General features: G+C 38.6%; 1 protein-coding gene across 1 annotated transcript; it reads right to left on the bottom strand.

The window, feature by feature from the left end:
* Positions 1–2,371: 2,371 nt before the first annotated feature.
* LOC141707862 (uncharacterized) lies at positions 2,372–3,016 on the bottom strand. Its single transcript, XM_074511281.1, has 2 exons — positions 2,753–3,016; positions 2,372–2,668 (listed from the first exon to the last, which is right to left on the bottom strand). Exons 1-2 carry the CDS (start codon positions 3,014–3,016, stop codon positions 2,372–2,374), a joined length of 561 nt encoding a protein of 186 aa, XP_074367382.1.
* Positions 3,017–13,915: the final 10,899 nt, after the last annotated feature.

Genomic DNA, 13,915 nt, shown 5'->3' with positions numbered 1-13,915 from the left:
TAGCCTTCAGTCCCTGGCTCAGCGACCTTGACCTCAATCTCTAACTTTTCAAATTCTCTGATCAAATCCTCTGACGTGGTGATCCTTTTCAATCTTTCCTTACGACTAAGGGCATCGACCACCACATTGGCCTTCCCCGGGTGATAAAGAATTTCGCAGTCGTAGTCCTTAATTAATTCTAACCACCTTCTCTGCCTCATGTTTAGCTCCTTCTGGGTGAAGTATATTTAAGACTCTTGTGATCAATATAAATCTCACACTTTTCTCCGTATAGGTAATGTCTCCACATCTTAAGGGCAAACACTATGGCGGCTAATTCTAAGTCATGGGTGGGGTACCTCATTTCATATTCCTTTAATTGCCTGAATGCATAGGCAATCACCTTACCGTGCTGCATCAGCACACATCCCAAACCCTTATGGGACGCATCACTATAAATCACAAAGTTCCCTTTATCGTCTAATAGGGCCAGCACTGGGGCCGATACCAACCTTTTCTTTAATTCTTGGAAACTCTCCTCACATTTCTCTGTCCAAAAAAACTTTTCTGTTTTCCGAGTAAGTCTAGTCAACGGGCCTGCTATCTTGGTGAAATCCTTTACAAACCTTCGATAATACCCGGCCAGTCCAATAAAGCTCCTTACCTCGGTGGGCGTGGTTGGTTGTTCCTAATTAGCGACAGCTTCTATCTTTACAGGGTCTACGAGAATTCCTTCCTTACTAATCACATGACCCAAAAACTGAACTTCTTTCAACCAAAATTCACACTTTGAGAATTTGGCATACAATTTTTCTTTCCGTAAGATTTCCAATACTATCCTGAGGTGTTCTACATGTTCCTCCTCCGATCTAGAGTAAATTAGAATATCATCGATTAAGACTATCATGCATTCGTCCAGATACTTCTTAAAGACTCTGTTCATCAGATCCATGAAAGCCACGGGCACGTTGGTCAAACCGAATGACATAACTAGGAACTCATACTGTCCGTACCTAGTGCGAAAAGCAGTCTTAGGTATATCTTCCGATTCGATCTTAAGTTGATGATAACATGTCCTAAGGTCAATCTTGGAAAAACACGTTGCATCATTTAGTTGGTCAAAGAGGTCATCTATTCTTGGCAATGGGTACTTGTTCTTAATGGTCAGCTTGTTCAGCTCTCGATAATCGATGCACAGTCTCATGCTGCCGTCCTTCTTCTTCACAAATAATATGGGTGCACCCCACGGGGACACGCTCGGTCTAATCATTCCTTTATCCAATAGATCTTGCAGTTGATTAGCCAACTCTTTCATTTCGATGGGGGCCAAATGATACGGGGCCTTTGATACTGGTGCCGTGTCGGGAGCTAAATCAATAGCAAATTCTATCTCCCGATCCGGGGGTAGTTCGGGAAGATCCTTGGGAAATACATCCTCAAACTCATTAACTACAGGTATGGTGTGGATCTCAGGGGTTTCTCGTTTGGTATCCACCACGTGAGCCAAGTAGGCCTCACACCCTTGCCTTAAAAGTCTCTTGGTCTGCATCATAGTTAGAAATTTCTTGGTTTGCCATTGCCCCTTAATTATTATACTCTTACCACTAGGTGTTTTCAATTTTACTTTCTTCCCCTCACAATCAATCTGGGCATGGTTTCTAGATAGCTAATCCATTCCTAATATCACATCAAACTCCCCTAATCGAAAGGGAATTAAATCTACTGGGTATCTCACTCCACCTAATTCTAGGTTGTAGTTAGCGTAAACTTGATTTACAGGGATAATCTCTTGATTAGCTATTTCCACTTGCAAAGATTCTTTCAAAGGTTCCACTTTTAAGTCCAATTTTTCAGCAAATTCCTTAGATACGAAAGACTTAGTAGCTCCAGAATCAAATAGCACATTGGCGGGAATGGAGTTTAGGAGGAGCGTACCTGCTATGACATTGGTGTTCCTTACGGCATCTTTCACAGTCATATTAAAGGTCCTGGCAGTCGGCCTTCTATTAGATGCAGCTACACTACCCCTCGAGCTAGCTGGGGCTGCCGCAGGGCAGTCCTTCTTCATGTGTCCTGTCTTTCCATACTGAAAACACTTAGCCGCTTCCAGGTTACAAGCTGTGGCATAGTGCCCTACCTTACCATATTTAAAGCATTACACCGGTTTCTGCATACATTGCCCAAAATGCCTCTTACCACAGCTCTTGCATTCTGGCAGAGGAGGTCGTGGTTGGCTATGATAAGACATTCCCGTTTGGTTCCCGCTCCGGGCCACACTCACGCTCCCTGATCCCCCGAATCCTGTACTGCGGTTGGGTTGGGAGGCCGTCCCCCTGGCAAACTTACTAGGGAAGCTCTCCCCTCCTACACTCCTGCTTCGACCATCAAACTTTCATTTCTTAGTTTGCTTCATTTTCTGGCTCATTTCACTCCCTGCTTCAGCTATTGTGGCCTTCTGAACTAGGGTGGCATAGTCAGTTATCTCCAGAATTGCCAGCTTGTTCTGAATCCATTGCTTCAATCCCTGTTGAAATCTCTCAGCCTTTTTCTCTTCGATGCTCACCAGTTGTGGCACAAACCTCGACAATTCTGTGAACTTAGCTTCATATTCCGCTACGCTCATATTCTCTTGTTTTAGCTCTAGGAACTTTCGCTGCATCTGAATCTCCATAAACTTCGGGTCATACTTCTTTAAAAACAACTCAGTGAATCTTTCCCAAGTAACAATCCCTTGGGGCTCCATATTTTTCTTAGCTTCCCACCAATAGTTAGCCTCACCCTTTAAGAGATAAGTGGCAAAATTAGTCTTGTGGGCTTCCTCGGTGCCAATTCGCTCAAAGGTCTTTTCTACCTCTTTCAGCCAAGCCCTGGCCTGAACTGGGTCAGCAACACAGTGAAACTCTGGGGGCTTGACTAACTTGAAAGATTTAAACGCATTAGCCATGGCCTGCTGGGGTTGCTGGGGTGGTTGTTGCTGTTGCAGGTTTTGCCTCAGAAATTCTACAAACTGCTCCATAGGGTTCACTGGCACTTCCATCCCCTGAGTATCTTCAGCCTCTGACTCCTAATAGTCCTCATCATCATACTCATTTTGTTCTTCATTAATTCTTAATGGTGGGGTTTGTGCTCGATGCCCTTGTTCATTATTACTGCCCTGGCCGCCAGATGCAGCCCGGTGAGTTCTTGTTACTATTCTCCTTGGCGGCATTTTCCTGTTACATAAACTTATTTAGGTTGTTTTCATTTGCCAATCTTCATGCTTCCTGATTTGTTATGACAGTATATAATTATGCAGGTATGAAAGAAGATTAAACCATAATCTAGAAATTGCAACTAATCAACACGATAATTATACATAATTTGGCCATATGCCAGGTCTGAGTACAACATACTGAATAATAAAAGTACAATCTGCCTTAATACAATAATCCTTAGCTGGTGGCACTATCAAAGATAACAACCAAAACAACTATCACTAAACAACTAAGTACCACCACTGAGGAACAACAACCAACTACTAACAGTGTCCACTAGCCACGAGCAACATCACGAATCCACCTCATAGCATGGACCACAACCCTGATAACCCCGCGCCTACTCACCAAGTCACGTTGTGGGGATAAGCGGTGAATCCTACCGATGGTCCTCTGTTCTATGCGGTGAATGGTCTTGCGCACGCGTCGGGCACTGGGGTATCCTCGCCTGCCTCGGGCCTCTATCCTCATGTACCGCTCGATGGAAAGCTGGTCCTTCAGCTCGGCAATACGGGCCTCGGCCGCTGTCAGCTCAGTAGCATAGCGACCTACCACCCAATCGTGATCTGCTAGGGATATGACTGATATGGGTGGTGGAAGCGGGGAATCTGCAGGAGTCGCTGCCACACCGTCAAGAATATGGTCCATGCCGTCGTCGGTCTCAGTCCGTGCGGGACTAACTGGTACAGGGGGCGGGGTGGGTGTCCTCACTGGGGTGGCTGCCCCTAACTCCGCCTCTAACTCCTCAGTCAGTGCAGTAACTCTGGCCTGCCGAGCTATCATCCTATCCATCAAATCTGCTACTCCCGTCTCGTTCTCGAGCTCAGTGACTCGAACCTGGGCTGCTTAGAGCCGATCTAACAAACGCTCTATCGACCTCTGATGCTTATCCACCCTCATCATCTCTGGAGATGGAACCTCCGTGCTGCCGTATGAAGTATCCTCAGGAGGGGCTATCTCAGTGTCTGGCTCAGTGGGGTCCTCCTCTGGATCCTCCTCAGGGCCAGTCTCCGGGTACTCGAATACCTTCAAGCCCACAGTGGGGACAGGGTCAGCTACCTCGGTCTCAGCTAAAAGGGCCTCATCATGCTCTCTCTCGTACGCCTCAGCTAAAAGGGTTATAAGTCATTTAACACACGCATTACTATCCTAGATACTTAAATCACCCCTAAGGGCTCTTAATGTCAGTGCTACCCTTGTAGCCCGACTACGAACTCTATGTGAGTTCTAGTTCATTGATTCAGTTGATTCACCATTTTTTTTACCGTAATGTTTCTGAGACTTATAACCTAGGGCTCTGATACCATTACTGTAACACCCCCAAATTCAAGGTCGGGAATTCGAGTGTGTTACGATCACTTAATATTGTCTAATAAATAATTAATCCTCTTTTCACATCATTACTCGACCTTTTAACCAAACTCACACACACACAGGTTATATGCTCAGAAACATTACTAAATTAACGTTAAAGTATTTAAGTTATTACAAACCAAAAAAAATTATCTCAAAAGGGTGAACGCCGAGAACAGCTCTACATGAGACTGGCTCGGGTCACAAATAGTCTTAGTTCAAGTACTCAAAAGGAAAGTATCTCTGCTCGTCTACCTGAGGTGGCTGGCGGACAAACAGTCTACGGTACTCACGTGCGTCCCCTACCCGCTTGCGGGCAGTCGTCCTGGTTCGGGTCATGCTGGTAATCTGTTGTGATATGATGTTTATAAAAGCAAGAGTGAGCACTAACGCTCAGTAAGATATAGATATCCATTATTTAAATATTACCAAATAGGGAAAAACAACCATTTAGCATTGTATATTCAAGGTTTCTAAAAGTTTATATGCTTGTCAATTTTATGATAAACTCAACTCTTAATATATCAGTTTAATCAGTTTATACTCGTACTCATTTCATCTCAAAATCTCAATATGATACTTAAACCAAAATTCTCAAATGGATGTGATATATATATATTCATCAACATCCTTATTTAAAACTCAGCCTTATCGGCCTTCTGTTGTAGGTTTCACAATAATTTATCCAAAATGGAGGAAAGGGACTATACTGGAATAAACCACGTACCGGTGATCAGCCGAATACGAAATTTTCTCTACTAGTAGAAGGAATACAAACCTAGCCGCCTTTGGGCTTATCAAGACATTACACGATGGTTGCCCATTTTCGTGCAAGTCCGAAAGTCAATGGTCACAGAGACCATATAACTGTACACTGCGCCACTCCGCGCCTGGTCACTACCCGATACCTCTCCGTGCCGGGCATGCCACATTCCAGTCCCAAAACAATTATATCAGTTACACAAAATCCTTTATCGAAGGAATGGATCATTCTGAGTTCTCATTTAAATAAGATGATTTATTCATCACTTTTAATTCAATTGATCCTTGGGAGTTGTCGGAGTTTTGAATTTAAAATCATTTTCAAACCCTTAACTGTAGTAGAGTTTTACATATATTGTTCACTTGTTTTTCATTGAGCGAGGAAGCAAAACCCTTATGCTTCTAGACTAAGTTCCCTAAGGTTTTGATAAGTTTCAGATGATTGATCTCTTCCGAGAATTTTGAATAATTTAGAAAGTATCCTTGGGAACTATGTCTATTTTTAAATGATTTTTAGAAGTACGGAATATTATATATTTACGGTCTCATAATATTTTTAAGAAGGGTTCAATGAATTGATAAAACCTTAAGTACAAAATGTTTCTCAATAAGGTTCAATGAATTGATAAAAATCTAAATTAAATACTTAAGACAGGATTTGACATCTTATAATTATCCTTCGAATGGTTATATACGTTTTAGATAGAGTGAATTGATTTAAAATCCTTTCAATATCTCTTTATGTATTTTCCGGATATTTTAGTAACTCTTTAGGTATTACTTATATATAAATTATCAAATAGGATATGCCTTGAGTGAATATTCGATTATCTCTTATAGTTATAAATCAAATCTCAATCGTTCGCTTAATATGTATGTTACGCGAAAGTACTTTTTTTATTGAAATAGAAATCTTACGCGCTCGGCTCGTTCCGGATTTAAATCGATTTAAAATATCTCCGACTCCCACTATCTTGTATTATATTAAAATTACGTTTCAATTTCTCATACTCGTATAAAACGAAGTTTGTTTTCGTAAACAATCGCATAATTTGAATGTATTGATATCACAGACAAGCATATATTTTCAAACTGTAAATCATGGCATCAATATCACAACAGTATATATAGCATGGATGATTTATGATAGGGTTTCGTAAACTTGCCTCGAGTGCTAGGAGTGGTATGGTCTCGGGGCTTTTGTTGGCGATCTAAAATCAATAACCAACGATCATAGTTAGTACGCGATTATCGATTTGCTTCACTAAAACATTTTTATAAAATCGAAAAATTAATATTTTCTTAAAATTATTTTTGGACAGTCTTCCTTGCTGCATTATTTAATTATCATGATTTTTCCAAGATTCCGAAATCATTTTTAGCCTTTCAAAATCATCATGCAAGTGGCCTTATGTGCAGTTGGCTTTTTGTATGAACGCTCTACACTAAAACGGTCATACCTTCTAAACCGTAAATCCCCTCGTGGCGATCCACACATGTACAGAAACTAAAAACAAGATCTACCCATTCATGGCCAGTGAATCACAAGTTTCAAACATTTACATGGCCGAATATACTGCAGAAGGCAGAGCAAGTGCAATAGGCTCCACATTCCATTTCTACTACTTGTTCTTGACACAATCACTACTTATGACCAACACAACACTTTTTACTTCTCAAGATCCACCAATATACACCTTATACACTTTATCTAGCATCACTTACAATCATCACAACTCAAAAACTTCAAGTACTTAGCAAGAATATGAGCAAAACAACCTTACACATACACAAACTTTTGGATCTTGACACTACATCATAAATAACTCTTAAACCCACCCTTAATACTTTAAAGAGTTGGAAGTTATACCTTCTTGAGCACTAGGATGGTTAGTACTAAGATGATTAGGGCTTGGTTTGCTTGAAAAACACTTAGAAGGGCTAGATCCTTAAGAAACAAAACCAAGAAACCATGTTAGTCAAAACAGTCCATAAAGTTCTTGAACTTCAAGAATTTGTTTCTCACAAACCATTAAGAATTTGGCCATGAAATCATAGACATACCTTTACTAGGATGTAAGGAAGCTTTGTGAATTTTTATAGAATTTTTAATAGAGGGAAGGATGGAGAAGTGAAGTGAAGAAGAGAATTCTTCCTCTTTTCTGCATGAAGTAGCCGAGAGCAAGAGGGGGGGGTTTGGCTTGATTTTTTTGTTAAAGTGTGGGAGTGTATAAGATGTGTTTGATAGTGTGTATATATGGGCATAATAATCAGCAAAAAAAATTGCTTGGTTGACAATTTAGATGCGTAGAACTGAGGAGGTATGGCCTTATACTTCTTGTCTCCCACTTACTATTCACTTACTATTCCACTAACTATTCTAGTTAGCTTCTAATTTCCTAGTTACATCTCCTAACTACTAGTTAGCTTGGTTTTGCATGGCTTGTTTTCATGGAATTAATTTCTCATTCGATTATTTATCGTACACACGATTATCGTTCCATTCCGATAGTTAATCGCATAACATTTCGTTTCGTAGTGAATTCTTTTATCGCTTATAATCCTTTAACCAATTCTATTCCTTTCTCTTGATCATAGAAACACCTTGATATATTGTTTATTCCACGTAGTATTCCCGGTTCTACGCCATTCCTTACGGATACGAAAACACGTAGTATAATCGTGAATCTTCGAATTCCGACGGCTTTTACATTCACTTATTTTCCTCGATAAACAAAAATATGATCTTGGATTTCCAAAATTCCACTATTCATATTTGTGATGAACTACATACGTATTACATAATTAGTTCCAGTGACTATTCACTGAAGTTTTAAAATATTACAAAAATCAGGGTTCTTACAAAGACTATACTCACTCATGAGTATGAGCACTTTGACTCAAAACCTGATGAGTCATTGACTGGTTTATATGACAGATTTGTCAAACTCTTGAATGATTTGTCACTAGTTGAAAAGGAATATGATCTTGAAGATTCAAATCTTAAATTCCTGTTAGCTCTTCCTGAAAGTTGGGATTCGAAGGCCACCACTATAAGAGACAACTATAATCTTGAAGATACAACTCTTGATGAAATTTATGGGATGCTCAAGACTCATGAACTTGAGATGGAACAAAGAAGCAAGAGGAAAGGAAGAAAGTCAAGGAAAGTTGCTCTAAAGGCTGAGGAGGAATCCCCCAAAGCAGCTGCCTCAAGAAAAGGCAAAGGAAAAGCTCTCATCACAAAGTCTGATACTGAGTCATCAAGTTCTGATAGTGATGATGACTCAGAAACTGAAAGCTTACCTGAGATGGATGCTGATGAAGAGATGATGAAGTTGTGTGCTCTTATGGTGAAAGGAATCACAAGGATTGCATACAGGAAATTCAGAAAGGGAAAGAAATTTTCCAGAAAAGGTGCAAGTTCTGATAAGAAGGGTTTCAGAGGAGATTACTCAAATGTCAAATGCTACAACTGTGGTGAGAAAGGCCACATATCTCCTGATTGCAAGAAAGTGAAGAGTGACAAAGGCAAGGCTCTTGTCACAAAGAAGAAAAGCTAGACCGACACTTCAGATTCTGAAAGTGAGGTGAACTATGCCTTGATGGCAAATGCTGATAGCAGTTTTGATGCTGCTGAGTTAAAGGTACCTCAAACTACTTATGTCTTTCATACTGATGATATTACTGAGTTGAGAAGATATCTTAAAACCATGTTCATTAGTTATAGAGATCAAACTTTAACATGTGAAAGATTAACTTCTGAAAATCTTGCTTATAAAAAGAGGAATGATTATTTAGAAAAAGAGTTAGTCATGTTCCATCAAACTCAGAAAGATAGAGATGATGCCTTTTATGTTAGGGATGAAGTACTTAAAATGAATGAATCTCTAAAAACTGAGTTAGAAAAGGAAAGAGAGATTATCAGGACTTGGACTAACTCTGGCAGAACAGTTCAGAGTTTGTTAAGTAGTGAAAACTGGAAAGAAGGCTTAGGTTATGGAGATGATAAGAATGATAAGGGAACTGTAGAAATTGAGCCTATAGTTGTTAAAACAAAGCCAAAGGTAAATCATGTTAAGTTTGTAGATGTAAAGTCTGATATTGACAAATCAGAAGTTAAAGAGAAATTAACTTCTGCCAAACCAAAATAGGATAAGCCAACTGAAGTTAACATAGGCTTAATGACAAAGAAGCAGCTTAAGCATAAGCTGAAAGATGTTAAGAATGTAAACAAGGTAAAGCTCCCTAGGAAAAATAGGAATGGAAAGGAAGGTGTGAATAAAAGTAATGATTATAAGCCTGTTCCTAATGCTCCTAGAAAGAAATGTTATAACTGTGGAAATTCTAACCATCTGGCTTCTTTTTGCAGGAAAAATAAGAATATAAACTCCTTACCTTCAAAGTTAGGAGTTAAGAGTCAGTCTGTTAGATATAGGCCACAAAATTCTTGTTTTCATTGTGGTAGTTTATGGAATTCCATTTATACTTGTAAGGAATATCATAGTTTGTACTATGATTATTATCAAATAAATCCTTCTTTAAAGAAAGTTAGCATTATTCCTTCTAGTGTAAGTTCTAATGCAAAGTCTGATAGTGTAAATGCTGATAAGAAAAATGTTAACATAAACTCTGATGTTAAATCCGCTGCAAATGTTAACAAACTTAATAAGGCCAAAGGATCCAAGCAAGTCTGGGTCCTTAAAACTAATCATTAGTGGTCTTTATGATTACAGGGAAACAAGAAAAATATCCTAGTTCTGGACAGTGGATGTTCAGGACATATGACTGGAAATAAAGCCCTGCTATCAGACTTTGTGGAGAAAGCTGGCCCAAGTGTTTCTTATGGAGATGGAAACATGGGAAAAACTTTGGGATATGGAAATATCAATCTGGGGAATGTCATAATTGAAAAAGTAGCTCTAGTCTCAGGACTTAAACACAATTTGGTGAGTGTTAGTAAAATCTGTGACAGAGGTTATCATGTGGATTTCTTTGAAGAACACTGTAAAGTTGTAAGCAAATCTACAGGCAAAGTTGTTCTGAAAGGATGCAGGCAAGGTAACATTTATGAAGCCAAGCTTTCAACAAGTACTGATGGTTCTGCAATCTATCTGTTAAGTAGAGCATCAATTGAAGAAAGCTGGAATTGGCACAAGAAACTCTCATATTTAAATTTCAACAATATAAATGAACTAGTCAAGAAAGATCTTGTGAGAGGATTGCCAAAATCAGTATTTGCTCCTGATGGCCTTTGTGATTCCTGTCAAAAGGCAAAACAAAGAAAATCTTCATTCAAGAGCAAGACTGAATCTTCAATTCTTGAGCTTTATCACCTACTTCATGTTGATCTATTTGGTCCAGTGAATGTCATGTTTATTGCAAAGAAGAAATATGCTATGGTCATAGTGGATGAGTTCACCAGATACACATGGGAGTATTTCTTGCACATAAAAAGTGAAACTGCATCTATCTTGATCGATCATGTTAAACAACTGGATAAAGTGGTTAAAGACTCTGTGAAAATCATAAGAAGTGATAATGGCACTGAGTTCAAGAATTTGATTATGGAAGAGTTCTGCACAGACTAAGGAATCAAGCAGAAATTCTCTGCTCCAGGAACTCCACAGCAAAATGGAGTTGTTGAAAGAAAGAATAGAACTCTTATTGAAGCTGCATGAACTATGCTTAATGAGGAAAAGTTACCAACCTATTTTTGGTTTGAAATTGTGCAGACTGCTTGTTTTACTCAAAATGCAACACTCATTAATAAGCATGGAAAGACATCATATGAGATGGTGAAGAAAAAGAAGCCAAATCTGAAGTATTTTCATGTATTTGGATGCAAGTGTTTTGTTCTTAAGACTCATCCTGAACAGCTATCCAAATTTGATCTAAAAGCTGATGAAGGAATTTTAGTTGGATATCCACTTTCCACAAAAGCCTTCAGAGTCTACAATTTAAGAACAAGGGTTGTCATGGAATCTATCAATGTCCCTTTTGATGATAAGAAGATTACTGGACTTGAAGATTTCAATGATCATGATCAGCTGAGATTTGAGAATGAAGTTTTAAATTCTGATTCTGTAAATTTTGACAGTCTAAATTCTGATACTGCAAACTCTGATGGATTAAACTCTGATGTTATTGAAACTGAGGTGACTACGCCAAAGTAAGATGCACCTGTGCAGGGGGAGCATACTGAAGATACAACCACATCTTAAGAAGCATCAGAACCTACAACAGGCTATTCAAGTTCTGATTTATCAAGTTCTGATGGGCCAAGTTCTGATAATTCTGGGAACTCCAATTCTGAAGGATCCAACTCAGAGAGCATAATTTCAGGGGAGCATCAGAAAAGGTTGATGAAGACAGCATGGATCATGGGAGAGCATCCAGTTCTAGAAAAAACCTTCCATCTGCAAGGAAGTGGACTAAAGCACATACACCTGACTTAATTATTGGAAATCCTGATGCAGGTGTCAGAACTAGAATAGCTACATCAAATGAATGTCTCTATCACTCTTTTCTTTCTCAGACTGAACCAAAGAAAGTGGAAGAAGCTCTTCAAAATGCTGATTGGGTGCAAGCAATGCAGGAAGAGTTAAATGAATTTGAAAGAAATAAAGTCTGGACCCTAGTGCCAAGACCAAAGAACAGATATGTTGTTGGTACAAAATGGGTGTTCAGAAACAAAACTGATAGTGATTGCATAATTACAAGGAATAAAGCAAGGCTGGTTGCAAAAGGATATTCTCAACAGGAGGGAATTGATTATGATGAAACATTTGCACCAGTTGCTAGATTGGAAGCCATAAGGTTATTTTTTGTTTATACTACTCACAAAAAGTTTACAGTCTTTCAAATGGATGTAAAAAGTGCTTTTCTTAATGGAGAATTGGAAGAAGAAGTATATATTGAACAACCTCCAGGTTTTGTAGATTCAAAATTTCCTAATCATGTCTACAGACTTGACAAAGTACTTTATGGCCTTAAGCAAGCTCCAAGAGCATGGTATGAGATATTAGCTCAGTTTCTTCTGGAAAGTGGATTTAACAGAGGGACTATTGACAAAACACTGTTTTATCTCAACCATGTAAAGGACTTACTTTTGGTGCAGATATATGTTGATGATATCATTTTTGGTTCTACAAATGACAGACTTTGTAAAGGTTTGCTAAGCTAATGCAGGCAAGATATTAAATGAGTATGATGGGAGAACTTAGCTATTTTCTGGGCCTTCAAGTCAAGCAGAATGAAGAAGGAACTTTTATTTGTCAATCTAAGTACACCAGAAATTTGTTGAAGAAATTTGGAATGCAAGATTGTTCAAGTGCATCCACTCCTATGGCTACTGCAACAAAATTGGATAAGGATACAGGTACATCAGTAGATATTACTGATTACAGAGGTATGATTGGCTCACTACTCTATCTAACTGCAAGTAGACCTGATATCATGTATGCTACCTATCTTTATGCAAGATTTCAAGCAGATCCAAGAGAACCTCACTTAACAGCTGTGAAAAGAATTTTCAAATACCTTAAGGGTACAGCTGATCTGGGATTGTGGTATCCTAGAGAATCAGACTTTAAGCTAATAGGTTACTCAATGCAGATTTTGCAGGATGCCAAATTGACAGGAAAAGCACAAGTGGAAGCTGCCAATTTCTTGGAGACAGATTAGTTTCTTGGTCTAGCAAGAAACAGAAGTCAATTTCCGCATCAACTGCAGAAGCAGAGTACATTGCTGTAGGAAGCTGTTGTGCACGGATTCTTTGGATGAAGAATCAGTTACTGGATTATGGGTTAACATATTCTAAAATCCCTATTTACTGTGATAATCAAAGTGCTATTGCTATGACAGGTAATTTAGTTCAATACTCAATGACAAAGCACATCAGCATTAGGTACCACTTCATAAGGGCACATGTGGATGAAGGTACAGTGGAATTGCATTTTGTTCCAACAGATCAACAACTAGCAGGTATCTTCACAAAACCACTATGTGAAGCAACCTTAACAAAATTGGTAAATGAACTTGGAATAGTTTCAGGTTCTTTTTCTAAATCTGCTTAGTTTATGTTCTGATACATCAAAATTTATGATCAGTATTTATAGATATTACTATCTTTGTGTATTCTGTGTTTAATTGAAAATTTTCCAAGTGCTGATTGTTGTTTGATATGAATTTCTAAACTCTGATAGTGATATGAATGTTTCTGTAACTATTCAATCCAATGAGGATAACTGTGCTAGATGCTGACCCAGTAAACTTTAATATACTGATATCCCATGTCTGAAGTAATTGTTTATGTGGAAATCTCTTAACACAAGCAAATTCTGATATTGAGCTTAGTTAAAGGTTACTTTGTGTATCTTATTACTCAGTCAAAAACTAGAATAGTGCTTCTTATCTGTTAAGTTTTGATATTAGTAAATCTGATGGATGTACTAAGTGCTAATAAGCCTCACTTATCAATAGAAAAGAAAAGAAATAAAAATCAGGTACTCCTTTGAGATCTAGAGTAAAAAATATGGAAGGGAAGACCCAAGTGCATTGCTGGT

The sequence above is a fragment of the Apium graveolens genome, chromosome 1 (assembly GCF_009905375.1).
Source record: "Apium graveolens cultivar Ventura chromosome 1, ASM990537v1, whole genome shotgun sequence".
NCBI lineage: Eukaryota > Viridiplantae > Streptophyta > Magnoliopsida > Apiales > Apiaceae > Apium > Apium graveolens.
The sequence above is the reverse complement of the archived record's forward strand: the minus strand, read 5'-3'. Positions and strand labels throughout refer to the sequence as shown.